General features: G+C 29.1%; 1 protein-coding gene across 2 annotated transcripts; it reads right to left on the bottom strand.

The window, feature by feature from the left end:
* Positions 1 to 1,080: 1,080 nt before the first annotated feature.
* Positions 1,081 to 6,329, bottom strand: LOC106761848 (homeobox protein knotted-1-like LET12). Of its 2 annotated transcripts, none has more exons than XM_014645420.2 (6): positions 5,607 to 6,329; positions 3,989 to 4,109; positions 2,558 to 2,751; positions 2,332 to 2,463; positions 1,868 to 2,004; positions 1,081 to 1,463 (listed from the first exon to the last, which is right to left on the bottom strand). In XM_014645420.2, the coding sequence occupies exons 1-6, from the start codon at positions 6,072 to 6,074 to the stop codon at positions 1,427 to 1,429; spliced, it is 1,089 nt and encodes a 362-aa protein (XP_014500906.1). In that variant the 5' UTR covers positions 6,075 to 6,329; the 3' UTR covers positions 1,081 to 1,426. The 2 variants fall into 2 exon arrangements, with proteins under 2 accessions (XP_014500906.1, XP_014500905.1); XM_014645419.2 differs by having other exon boundaries at positions 1,081 to 1,466; positions 5,607 to 6,327.
* Positions 6,330 to 14,174: the final 7,845 nt, after the last annotated feature.

Raw genomic sequence — 14,174 nt, 5'->3', positions numbered from 1 at the left:
ATTATTACATAAACAGATTCAGAATGTTGTACCTTTAATTTAGTTCAAAGTTTCCTAAGTTTTAAATGAAATATTGTATTCTACTTTCTCAGGTGTTCTGTGTATTATTAAATGACATTTAATGTGCATACTCTCATTACTTTAATTCTTCATTTTGTTTTTTCAATTGTCTTCTTTATCTTCTAATTTACAAATTACATATTACAATTCTTAATTCCTTTAATTTTATTTATCTTTCTTTTAAATCCTGTTACTTCGAAATTTAGACTTAGACACTGAACCTTCATGAATCATTTTACAACTTTCGATGATTTACCTTCATGCCCTCTTTTTCAACTCCACAAATTAGTTATATAGTGTTTATGCTTATGGAATTTATTTTTATTTATAATTCACAATTTGAGCAAATCTTGGTATATGTTGGTTTTACATTGTTTTTAACTTAACCGCATTCTTTACCGTCATTTTTTTTCTAATTAGGTAATTAATTTTTATTTCACTTTAAAAATTAAAATTACGAAACAGACCAAAAAAAATGGTTCAAACTTACTCATATTTTTAATAAGACAATAAAATTTTGATAATCACGAATAATATTTAATCCTTATAACAATGACCTATATATTAAATACCAAAATTATTGATTAATTTCCATCAAACTTATAAAACCATTGAAAAAAATATTTATCTAATTCAAAAATGACACACATTTACAACCTAAACAAAAACAACTCACAAGAGTTCACATTCAGATATTTTGAATATTTTCACAGAAAAATATACATATGATTTTAAACAAACAAAAAATATATATAAATATTTTAAGTGTTATTCTTTAATATACCTAAATTTTTTATATTAATTTAATATTATTCTTATTTTTTACTATTTTTCTTTTAAATAATACAAAAAATATTTTTTTATGACCATTTTACCTATGTGTCAAAATGAATGTAAAAATGTCATTATATCGTTACTATATATATATAAAAGAGACACTTTTATATATAAAACTGATTTTCAATAATGGATACATTGCACGAGATTGGTATAAAAACAAAATCAAAGAGATTAGGAGCATATTCAAGAATTCTTAGCTTTTTATTAAAAGGCAAAAAAGGAAATAAAAAAAGAAAGAACTCTGAAGTGAGGTAAATACATTACAAATAATACGTATCAGCATGCATTCAAAGATACCCATTGAACCGAATAGATAATGGCAGCAACAATATCAGGCATCAACTCAGCAGCCTCATATACAACAATACTAGGTTTTTCTGCAACCGAACCAACCAAGTAATTCCCAAATACATGTTGGTATTACAAACTATGCTTTATCATCCATATTCCAACATTTCAGTTTCATGTTTTTCCCTGTAATTAGCTCCCGTCAGTTGCATAAAATGAAGAATAGCCAAACGTCCATTCACATGAAGCTCTGGTTACTTGTTTCACCTGCACCACTACTGCCCAAACAAAAATAACATTAAGCTCCCAAATCTATGTTTACATTAGTTTTTTCTAATGAAACTTCCTATGAAGAAACAATCCTAAAACCATCAGATTATAAACTGCCGTGTTTCATTAGAAAAAGGTTGGGATATGTTTGCCAAAGTTTCATTAGACAAAGGTTATTTAACAACGGTTATTACTATTTGACAATTCTTTATAAGATCAAATAGAAGTAAAAAAAAAAAAAACAAAATGATGTCAAAAGTACCATTGTTGTATGAGAAATAATGAATTGAAATTTGTGGGGTAGAGTTTATTCTTGTGTGTTATCCAAGCACAAGATAATTGATTTGAATTATAATTAATGCATGATGTGGTGGTGGATACAAAAGAGGCTAATAAACTACAAACTGACCTCTTGCGTTTGCTTTTGGAGCCACTAGAAGACGAAGGATTCGTATGCCAATTCCTTTTCCTTTGATTTATGAACCAGTTGTTTATCTGCTTTAGTTGCAAGCCTGTTTCCTGCACCAACCTTGCCTTGTCTTCTTCCTGAAACAAATCACCAATCATCGATCAGACAAAACCCCAACAATATCAACAAACATTAATCCTTATACTTAATTCCAATAATAATCTTATCCTCTTCCACTCAGCCTAGTTATCTTATCTCCTCATCGTCATTGCCACAAAAAACTATAAATAAGATGGTCCACATATATATATATATATATATATATATATATATATATATATATATATATATATATATATATATATATATATATATATATGACTTGACACCAATGGAGTAATATAATTCTCTACATGCTTTTTCAAATACACATTCTTCAGTGCAAGCAATGATTGGTGACTTACTGTTGGATATGGCCATTTGGAATGTGACTGCCACCAAGCTTTTAAAAGGGAAGTGGTGTCACCTGGGAGCTTCCCCGCTCTTCTCTTTCGTAGAATTTCTTCTCTTATGTCGACAATCTTCTCCTTGTAACCCTGGTCGAGACCAACAAGTTATGCAAAACAATGATAATAAAGTCTGGTATATATGGTAATTGGTGAAATCATGGAATCATGAATCATATAGTACCTGTTTTAGCTCATGCTTCAACTCCTGCCTAACACGTTCCATCAAAGATCTTTCAGTTTCTGTGGGAACAAGAGGTCCAAAGCTGAGACTATCAGCACCATCCATGCTTCCTTCGTATAAGTTGGCATTACTCTCAGCCTGGTCTTCTTCATCGTCTGACATCGTTGCACCCGTTCCTTCTCCGGGAGATACACCTGTTCATGCACCATACATACCTTCATTTTAAATCTTCCATATCTATTTTCTATGCATGGATCAACGTTCTATATATGCTTTCCATACTTTTCTTTCTATAAGTTTGCAAAAAGACGAAATCAGAAATCATAAATTCTGATAGCACCCCACCAGATTCATGCCATGCATGCTTGGTCCTCTCCATAGCATGCAGGAAAACCCTTGTACTTTTTAAGTCTTAATGTGTCTGGTTTAGAAATTTAAAACCATAGAAGGATAAGAAATAGTATATTAGCGAAAAATTTATTATTTTTTTAATGGATCACATCATTTAACATTTTAACATGTTTTTTTTTTCTAATCAAGCAAATAAAAAGTAGAAATAATGTAATATTTTTGGCATGCAGCATTGTTACTCTAAAAACCTGGTTGCTAAAAAGATGGGACTGGACTAACTGGTCAGAGCAGTTCCACAGGGAATCAGACACGAGAGTGGTATATTTATTGTAGAAAACCGAGCCCAAAAAACTGGTATAAAAAATGGAGTAAAGTGGTTCGAAATGGAAAGCTGGAAAAGTTTTCTTTTTTAACTAAAAATCCAAAGCCAATATTGTTCTGGACTCGCAATTTGATTCCTTTTGAAGCACTTGACTTCATTTCCTAAAAAAGAATCAACAACCTCAGTATGGCGAAAGATACGTTACATATTGTTAAGGATGAGATATTCTGATGAATATTGTTTATGTTTTAGGTTGACATCTCATTTCCCACAATGAAATGTCGTTCATTTAATAATTTTGTTTAATATTGCCTTAAATAAATTGTCTAATATTGGGTGTCGCAGTACGTAATATAAATAATAATGTTTCAGAAAATATTAAACATAAGTTGGAACTAGAAATATATTCAAAAAAATATGTTTTTACTCCTTATGTCCATTACATTTATACTTTTACTAAATATGATGACAGACTTTTATTTATAAAAATATGTTCACCGAACTTCTTTCTTCCTTTTATGGATTTAATTTATTCACTCAACTTTTATACATGGAATAGCATCATGTTTTTGTCTTAGTGAAATAGACCACCCTTCCCTTTTGAGAAAACTAATTGCTAAAAATAAGCCTGTAAATTATACTTTTACTGTTCCTCTTTCCTATTCCCTGATACAAACAAAGAGGGTATAACAATTTAAAAAGCACAAAAACTAACATGGAGGATTCAAACAAAGATTTGTATGATAGTTGAAACTTACCAGTCAAGGTTTGTAGAGATTGCTCAAGCTCCCAACAAGCCATGACAGCTTCCATGGCATGAACACGGACATGTTGTTGCAGTTGTTCTTTGAAAGCACAGAGCAGTATAACATAATGCGTCTACAACAAAAACAAGACCAAAACTTGTAAAGAAGCTTGAAACAAGCACAAGAACACTTCCTGAAAACTGAACTCAATCATGGGAACTAATTAAAAATATCCCAAACAAAACATTAAGAAGAAGGGAAATGGAATATGTTAATTCAAAAATTCAATTTTCTTTTTTTTTTCTGTTTGTTTTTGTTTTGTAAAGAACTGGTTAGAGTACTAATAAGGTACATAATGAATATGTCTCGGTCAATGCATAGGCATTAATTAAATATTGAAAAGATTTTAGTACTGAAATTGTTCATGATCTGTGCTTGTCTAGTGTGAAGTGATTATGAAGTTTGAATATTGAAGGCTGAAAATGAATGAAGTAGAGTGCGTGAATAATAAATAGAATTCACTGGAAGACAACTATAATAACGAATTAGGTCCCATGACTTCATTATTTTGCAGTTGGCAAACAGATAACGTATATGAGAGGGAAAGGGTCGACAAAACATGGTGAGAGCTTCTTCTTCCAGTTGCTATGTGACAACCTATGCTACTAGAATTTAAGAATTCGTAACCACCACATTAAGTATTCAGCCAGAAAGAATTAACAAGTGTAAAACATGTTGAAGTAAGAAGAGGGAAGATTAAGATTCTAGAAGATAAAAACCACACCTTGAATTCAAGGGAACACGACCATGCACCCTTTAATCTCTTTTATTACATTACACCAAAACAAATAACATTCATTTACTCTCACTACTAGTACAACCGTCCAATGTGTAGAAGAAATGTTACTTTTTCTCTCTCTCTCTCTTGTTTTCTTTTTGTCCATTTCGTGAATTCTGCACCTACTATCGGGTCACTGTTTTACCGTAATAGACATACATTACCCTTTCTTTTATTTGTTTTTCAAACTGCAGACAACAAATTCCGGAAAATCAGGACAGGAAGGTCCTCTAGGCTTAGCCGAATGAACAGTAAAAATAAAACACAAAGGAACTGTCTTACTTCCGCCATTTAAGAAAGGGCATTTGTAGTCAAAGATAAACTTCATGAACAAAAAAAACACGTTATTCGATAAATAAAGAGATAAAAAAGAACTAAAATAAGCACAGGATGATTAATGCACTCAAGTTGAAGATTAAAATACAGTACCCTCATGAAAGATATTACTAAATTCATTACATCAAACCATTAAAAAATAATATAATCATTAAAGTGGTATAGAATGCTTGCTGAATGACATTAGCCAAAGCATCACAAATTCACACAACCGAAAAGCAGCTCAGTTTGGAAAAGAAAGAAACAACAACCGAAAGAAAACAAAGACGGTCTTGTATCAAATCATCAAACTCATTGGAAAGTGGATTAGCGTACCGGAACAGAAAACAACAACCTTAATCATAGAGTAGGGTTGATAGTTGAATATGATTAAGCTATAGTAACCAAGCAAAAATAATGATAGGTTTAGAGAGAGAGAGAGAGAGAGAGAGAGAGAGAGAGAGGAAGCAAATTAACCATGAATTGATCAAGCTCTTTGTCATCCACGACGCCGTTTCCGAGGCCAGAGTACTTGTCAACAACGCGCTGCGACTGCTGAAGCTGCGCGTCGATCCGTGGAAGCTGGTCAACGGGCGTGGCGATCCTCAGACACGAGACGTGAGCCGATAGGAGTTGATCGTAAAGAGGGTGTCCCAGAATGTCTGCTTTGTATTCCGCCAAATCATCCGGTTCCGAGTTGCTCTCCGTCCGGTTCCGATCTATGCCACCTCGAACGTCGTCGTTAGGCTGCGCCGTCGCCGACTCCGGTTGCAGGTGGAGAAAATTCTGCTGCCGAAGCGTGGCCGCGTTGCTGCCGTTGAGCCACGTGGGTGCTCCGGCAGAGAGCGGCAGCAGGCGCTGCATGTCTCTGCCCTGACCCATCTGCTGCTCCTCCGTGAAGGGCTGAAACGTGATTTCGTGCGCCATATGGTCGTGAAAAGCCATTATTTAGATACCCGATTGATTAATCTTGTGTTGTCTTTGAGTGTGGCAGCACATTCAATTGGGTTTGATGAGACTTAAAACGGAGCTTGAAGCATCGGAGGGAGTAGTTAGAAGAAGAAGAAGAAGAAGAAGGGATTTGGTGAAGAGGAAGGAAGACTTTTGGAAGTGTTGACACGAAGATCGAGGGAGAGGATGGAGGGTGGGATTGGTGATAACGTGGAGCGATTTGTGGTGCCACCTTATTGGAGATTTTGGTGTAATAAGACAAGGTTTGATGAATGATGTTGGAGGCAGCTAATAACTCCCAATAATTATAATTATAATTATATTAATTTTGTTTGATTATGGTAATAGAATAATCCTATTTGTAGTTTTAAGTAATGTTTGGTGTTAGGAAATGGTTGGGAGAGAGGACACAGTAGTTTGTCGACGTGTTTCTGATAGGCAAAGATATGTTTAAAAATATCAGTTTTACTGTTTGATGGGAAATTATTATAATCCAAAGGTGCCGACTTTTGAGTCCTAAATCCTAATAATATAATAAATAAATAAATAAATAAATAGAGAGAACAGAATAGGGTGGAAAATAGGTGATGGTAGGTGCATCGTAGGGATTGGCGCGAGATTGGAAAATAGTAAGCAATCTAAGAATTATAGGTACAGGAAACCACAGCAGAGAACCCTTTATACGACAGATTATTGGGAACTCACAACTTACTTTTTCACTCTATCTATATTCTTCTATGCACTGTATTACAGATAAACAAAATGGAAAAATAATAAATGAAGATGCTTTAAAATAATTTAGTTTTTCTTGTTCTTTCTTTCTAGAGTGGAAGGAAAATATCTCTTTTTACCAAATTCATTTCCATGTTCTCTCTTTCTGGTATAAACAGACAAAATTTAGATATTTTAGTGCTGTTGTAAAATTACAATTTTCTTCTTTTTCACTTAACACTGTATATCAACATTTTATACAAATATTATTATGGTAAAACTTCAATATAACTAACACTTCAAATATAATATGTTATATTAGCTTGATTATCGTGATTCTTTTATAAAAAAATATGATATGCATAAATTAGCTTTAAACTCTAATAATTAGCATTTATTTTGATTGTTTCCAATAATAATAGTCTCTAAATTAAGATTACGGAAGAAGTAGTATTTATTAACTTTTTGTGATTTTAATTTTTCTAATCACTAATTGAAAAATATTATTTAGTGATATCACACAACAACAATTATAAAATGATTGTTACAAAAAAACTGATAAATGGTTATTTTTTAATTAATATTAAATATATAATAATGATTTTTTTTTAATAGAAGTTGTATATATTATACGGCAAAAACAATTTAACCATTATTATGTCTACTATATGATAGTGGTTATTATAAGTTCATTATTACACATATTCATAAATGAAGTATATCATTATAACAATTTTATATTATCTAAAATGTAATTAAATTAAATATTTTTTACTTAAGGATTTGTTTTTATTTCTTTATTTTCTCTTCTCCTTCCCCATCCTTCTTTCTTGTTGGTCATCTTTCACTTCTATCACAGTAAAATTGTGTCACTATTCATTGTCCTTATTATTTTTATTATTGTTTGTGAAAAGTTTTATTGATTGTGTTGTTACCACTAGTTTTCTTTTCGTACTTGTTGCTTCTCTATCATTTTTGTTTTGATAATTTTTTAAGTTTAGTTTACACTATGATGTTGTACTTTGTATAGTTTTTAAATATATTTTGATTGTATTGATTATTTGTTGAATGCATTAATACCGAATCTAGGATTTGTATTTATGATGGCACATGTTTTTATGGAATAACATAAATTTAAATGGAATGTGAGCGTGTGATAATAATTATAGTTCTATATATAATCATTATCATAAGTTATTTATACAATGCCTATTCAGATTGTTGTTGAAAATGTCACATTTATTATGTTTTAAGAAACAGTAATTTCAAAACAATAGGTGAAAAGGAGTTTTAAATGTCACCAACAATCAATATTATTAATGTTTTGATTGTAAATTTGTTTCATCTATAAAAACATTTTATGAGAAGTTATTCATCTTTTGCCATGACTTCGTGTTTTACAAATTTATGTTTAAAGAGTATTTTAATAATTAATATATATAATTTGTTTAAAAATACATTTACGTATGAGACTATTTTATTATACGGAAATCGTGTCTATCAAATTATATACAAATTTTTTATACTTTATTACATCACTCAAACACAATGGAAAGACCCCAATGCTATGTTATTTGGTAAATCATCTATTTAATTTTTCCTGCGAAGATGACTAAGTACAGTGTAGAAATAAATAAAATATAACCATGTGTTTTATTTTTATTTCTTTTTAAATCTAAATGAAAATAATAAAACTTTGAAAGAATAAGATTTGGAGATTTATTTGATCGAAAATAATATATTTTTCAATTTTTATGGTGTATTTTTTTTTTTTTACTTTTACTTTATTTAAGAACGAAAGATTCGATTTGATGATGTGTTATTAATATTTTTGTTGTAAAAAAAAAAAGGAAAAAGATAGAGCATTATTCTGGGCGGACCCAAACCCCAAAAGGACGTATGAGAGGAGTAGGAGTAGTGTGGGCTGGGCACTACCCAACCCGAAAAGGACGTGAGCACCCAGGAACGACACGTGTCCTAAGGAGGTTTCATGGACCACAACATAGTACCACAGAAGATTTAGGAGTGCGGGCCTAAGGTGAATGAATGAGGTTGCGAGGTAGAAGGTGGTGGGGCTGTAACAGAACAGAACAGAACAGAAGACAGAAGACAGAAGACACAGAACATAACAGAAGACAGTGAATGAAGATGAATAGTAGTGAACAGAGAAGGATGGAAGATAAGAGGTGCCGGCGGCTCAACCTATTTCTTAGATGAAAGAGAAAAACAGAAAAGGAGACAAAGGTCACGCGGAACTGTTTGGTGGTCCCCGCCTGTGCTTCTAGGTTAAGACAAAACATAAAAGAAAATGAGAGTGGTCCACTCAACTTTCACCTCACTGCCACTGCTTCCCATGTCTCCCAATCCATTCTTCCATTCCACTAATCTCTCTTACTTTTTCACTAATTATCGCCAAAACTATTATTTTGCTAAATTTTATTCGGGTTAAATATGTTTTTAGTTTCGATGATCTTAGTTTTAATTTATTTTTAAATTAAGGTACAATTTAATCTTTTAACTTTAGAAAATTCTGATTTTAGTCTTTTTTATTAAATTTTTTTAATTTTATTTTTTGTTTCAAGCACGTTTCTCAATTAACATTGAAGCAAAAATGTGTCAAACAGTGTAAACAATCCAAATGCTATAAGGAAACGTGCTTGAAACAACAAATAAAGTTAAAAAAATTTGGTAAAATGACTAAAACCAGAGTTTTCTAAGATTGAAGGACTAAATTGTACCTTAGTTTAAAAATAGACTAAAACCAAAATCACCCTAGGGACTAAAAACATATTTAACCCTTTTTTTTTTTTTTACAATTATCAAAACATATTAATCTTTTTTTGTTAAATTTTATCCTTTTAATTCTTTAAATTTTCAAATTAAATATCAAAGTTATGTAACAAAAGGGTGATGGGTTCATTACTTACAATTATGATATTTTTCATGAGAATTTTTATTAACAACTATTTTTTGATAATTTTTTTAAAACGTGATAGTTTATGATTTGTCTTTTTTAATTATTTTTTTAAACATAAATTTAAACAAAATAATAATGACATATATGTTGTTATGAAATTTTTTAAAAAAAATTATCAAAATATCAGGATTCTTTCTATAATTCACATGTTTTTAATCAATTAAGTTTTGATATTATATTAAAAAATAAAATTTAAGTTTAATTTAGTTTTACAAAATCAATATTTGTAAAAATTTATATATTATAAGACTTTCAAAATGAGGGTAAAGAGAGATTGAAAATATTAGAACCCTATAATGAGCCGTATACAGATTCCCATTTGAAGAAAGAGAATTTCATGTGAAAAAAATTGAAAGTGGTGAAAGTGAGAGATAGAATTGTGTATGGAGGCAGACAATGCAATGTCAGCTTTAATTTAACCATTGACATTACCTCATAAAGTGAGATTTCCCTGTTTATAAATTCTTACCTTATTACGAGATCTCTTCTCTCTACAGTCTTCACTCGCTACTCAAATTTTATTTTTCTTAATAAATTTCTTTTTTTCAAATTTTTTATTTTAAATTTTCTTCAAAATATTTTTGTCACATATTAATTTTTATCAATGAATTTAACTTTTACCCTAAAACTTATTAATTAATAGTTATTAAATAGATTGCACTGAATTAGATTTTTAATGGGTTAAAATGAATTAATAGATACTTTTTATTTAATCGTTATTATCTAAAACAAAATCTAAGTTTAACATTCTTTTGTTTTTACTTCAATAAAAATAGCTTTTACTTTTGTTATTTTTGTTTGAATTAACTTAATATAATTAAACATGTATTTGATTTTTAATAGTTGTAACATGTGTTTATTAAAAAAAAATACTAATATGCAACTAACTTTGAAAAAATTAATAAAAGATTTAGATTTACAAAGTAATAAGTAAAGATTAAAAAGATTCTAATTATATATTATAACATTATTATTTTTGAATAAACAAATGTGGTAATTATTTAAAGACAATTAGGTGTTTAAGTGTCTCAAACATTAATGGAGTTTAATCCAAACTAATATAATTGAAATTTTTGTACAAAGACTATTAGTTTTTTCTTTTCTTGTACCAAAACAAACTTTGTTAATACTTATTTTAATGAACAAAACTATTATTCTTTATTATATTTTCTCACTTTAGTTATAATATTTTAAGTATTTGTTTCTTTTAGATAATGAATTTGGAAATATGAATTTTAAAGAAAATGAAAATGAAAGTGAAGTAATTTGAATTAAGAGAAAAATGATGAGAAATGAAGATATATGAGATCAAAGTTTGTGAAAAAGAGTGAATGATGTGATGTATTTGATAAATTAAAAATTATTATAAATTTTTTATGCATAAAAATAGTGTATATTGATACATAAATATTATTTTATTTGGTTAATATTGATTTTTTTTACAAAGCCTTCTTTTATAACAAGGAAAGTGAAAATGCAAGTTTTAACTTCATTGTTGTGTAAATTTTCATTTATTTATGTTTTTTTTATAGTTTATCTTTACATACTTGTTGTATAAACTAAATTATTTTTTTATATGATAATAATATTAAATTTTAATGACGTGGTAGAGTAATTTAAACTTATTATCATATAAAATTTGTTATTTTAAATGTTTCTTTTTCATCATTTTCCTGGTTCATATGAAATTTGAAATTTATAATGCTAAAATGAATTATGTGTTCAATGTAACTCTTTGGACACAAGAGATGACATCATTTCTATATGTCCTTCTCGATGGTATTTAATTACAATGCAATTAATTATTTGATTCTCAACCTCTTCCTTATTTTTGACATTCTTAGTACAACAACATTTGAGGTAAACAGGGACAATTGCAATGGAAGACGCATGAGAAGGAAAAATGTCAATTGATCTATGGTGCAAAATATTATTTATGTTGGTGCTAATTATTTCTATAAGAGTTTTATTTTCTACTCCTTCAAAATTACTTTTTTCTAGTGAGTCGAAGTAGTCTTTGTTGTAAGTGTAAATGAATGGTTCTTGTAGGAAAATCACAACCTCTCTAAAAGGAAACACCACAATTGTTGAAAATTAAAAAACATATATGATGAGAAAAGAAAAGAGAGATGACTTCAAAGTAAAGAAAAAGGATGGGGTCACACACTATAGTTAATGAATATCCCATGAATGAATTATCATGTTTATCTCAGAATATCTTATACACATCCCTTTTTTGAGTTTACATGTTCACTTTGATGTTTTTAGAATAAAAGAAATAATTACAAAGAAAAAATGTCATTCACTAAATGAGAAGAGATTAACAACAAAAGTTGTTAGCATAAAGGAAACACTTTCAAATGTTTACAAAATCCTTTATGAACCTACTTGAAAACCATCAAACAACCCTCTATGAGCATTAATGACCTCTCGGGTTGGAAGCAATTACACTAACAAATGCATTGGTTCAATTGTAGTACTAAGTGTTGTATTCACAAAAAAATTTATCAACTTTTATTGGAACTAGTGATGTTATTTGATTGTAATATATGACTTCAAAGTAAAATGGATAGCTCAATAAAATAAAGCATGTTAAGATTAGATTCTGCAACTTTGCTCTTAAGTGTGATTATAGTTTTATTGAACTAACAAACTTCATTCAATCTTGTAAGCTCTTACTTCATTTAGTAAGATAAAAAAAAAATCATATTTTCTCTATAGTTCTAAGTTTTGTTTCATTGAAATATATATTTTTTTTCTCTATACAACTTTTTCTCATTTTACATGTTCATAGTTCAACCGATTCAATATCCACTAAGTTCACTCAAATTCTCAATATACTTTCTTTGTTAACATTTATAAAAATAATAAATGTTGTTTTTTTCATCAAGTTTATTATATGTAATGGTTTATTCTTTTCTATAGTTACTTGAAATTTATGTAATTGTTATTTGTCATGTATTACGTAAGATTTATGCAATTATGATTTGTTCCTTGAAATTTGATATTGAATCCTTGATAATATCATGCTCTATTTGTTGTGATTTTTATTTTTTTTAAGAAAATTATTTAATTACTATTTAGGATGGTTCGAGAGAGAATATAAATAAAGATACAAGGAGACACAAATTTCATATTCTATTGGATCGAGGATAAGATAACTTCTTACTTTAAGAACAAAAATGAATATACTTAAACCTATACTTGTCTCACCCATTATTATAGCTAAATGTAACTTAAATTGAGTGAGTCACTAAAAAAAATATTTATTTTACTTTCTATTAAAGACAAATATTACTTATCCAATCTATTCTTGCATAAGTTTTACCAAAATCTTTTAGAAAAATTTTTGAAAATTCTTTTACAGATAGCAACTTATTTCATAGATATTTGGACTATCTAGGTAAGATAGTCATCCAATATTATGTTATTCATATACAATATTTGATTGGATGTTATGTTATTTACTTCTACCTTTATATAATAAAAAAAAATATTAGAATATATGTTGTGTAGTATCACTAAATATTCTTTTATAGATTTTTAATAAGTTCCTTTAATTACACAATACATTCTTATAAAATTTTATACTTTTTAAGGATTTTGTTTTAAGAAGTTGTTCACTATAAATAGAGCATCTACATTCTCTAAGAAGGATAAAGATCTAAGAAATAATTTTGTGATCTATAAATGATAAAATGACTATAAAAAGAACTTGAATAATTTAATCATCCTATTTTAGTAAGTTGTAGTCTATTTGGAAATAGTTATATCTTTATATTTGATATTTATAATTAATTTTTTTATTAAAATCATACTTTGATGATGAAAAATTGTTTCTAAACTTCCGCAAGAATATGTTCATAACTAAAATAACTTGTATTTAGTAAAACAAATCAAACGGTAAAAAAAAGTATTCTTTTTCTTTCATGAAAAAAACTAATTGATTTAATTACTCTAAAATGAAAATCAATGTTAAGTTAAATATGATTTTAGTTCCTAAATTTTGAAATAAAATTAAAATTATTTTATGTCTTAAACTTTGATACAATCCTAGAGCCGTCAAAATGGGTCACAATCCGCGAGCCAACCCGGTCCGTCAAAGGTTCAGGCTGGGTTGGGTTTGAAAAATACAACCCACTTATATGTGGGTCAGATTTCAACCCGGCTCATGCGGGTTGAACCTGTGGTAAGCCGGGTTGGCCCACCAACCCACCTACCTAATTTTATTTTTTTTAATTTATTATTTTATTTATGAAACCCTAAAAACTATAATACTTTCTTCACTCACTGTGTATACCAAAAAAGTAACATCTGCTCTCTCAAATCACTCTCACGCTACTTGCTCTTATTTGACGGTGCTCTCACCCTCACTTCACTGAAATTTTTCAAGGAGCAGGTAAAAC

Source organism: Vigna radiata, chromosome 5, assembly GCF_000741045.1.
Source record: "Vigna radiata var. radiata cultivar VC1973A chromosome 5, Vradiata_ver6, whole genome shotgun sequence".
NCBI classification, from domain to species: domain Eukaryota; kingdom Viridiplantae; phylum Streptophyta; class Magnoliopsida; order Fabales; family Fabaceae; genus Vigna; species Vigna radiata.
Note: the sequence above shows the minus strand (reverse complement) of the source record. Positions and strands in the feature narration are given on the sequence as shown.

Bases quoted from the DNA above. Each gene is read 5' to 3' on its own strand.
- LOC106761848 (XM_014645419.2), bottom strand. From the start codon at position 6,074: ATGGCTTTTCACGACCATATGGCGCACGAAATCACGTTTCAGCCCTTC. The intron at 2,752-3,988 runs GTAAGTTTCAAC...GTGCATGAACAG, and splicing joins ATCTCTACAAACCTTGACTG to GTGTATCTCCCGGAGAAGGA. The intron at 2,005-2,331 runs GTAAGTCACCAA...GATTTGTTTCAG, and splicing joins CCAAATGGCCATATCCAACA to GAAGAAGACAAGGCAAGGTT.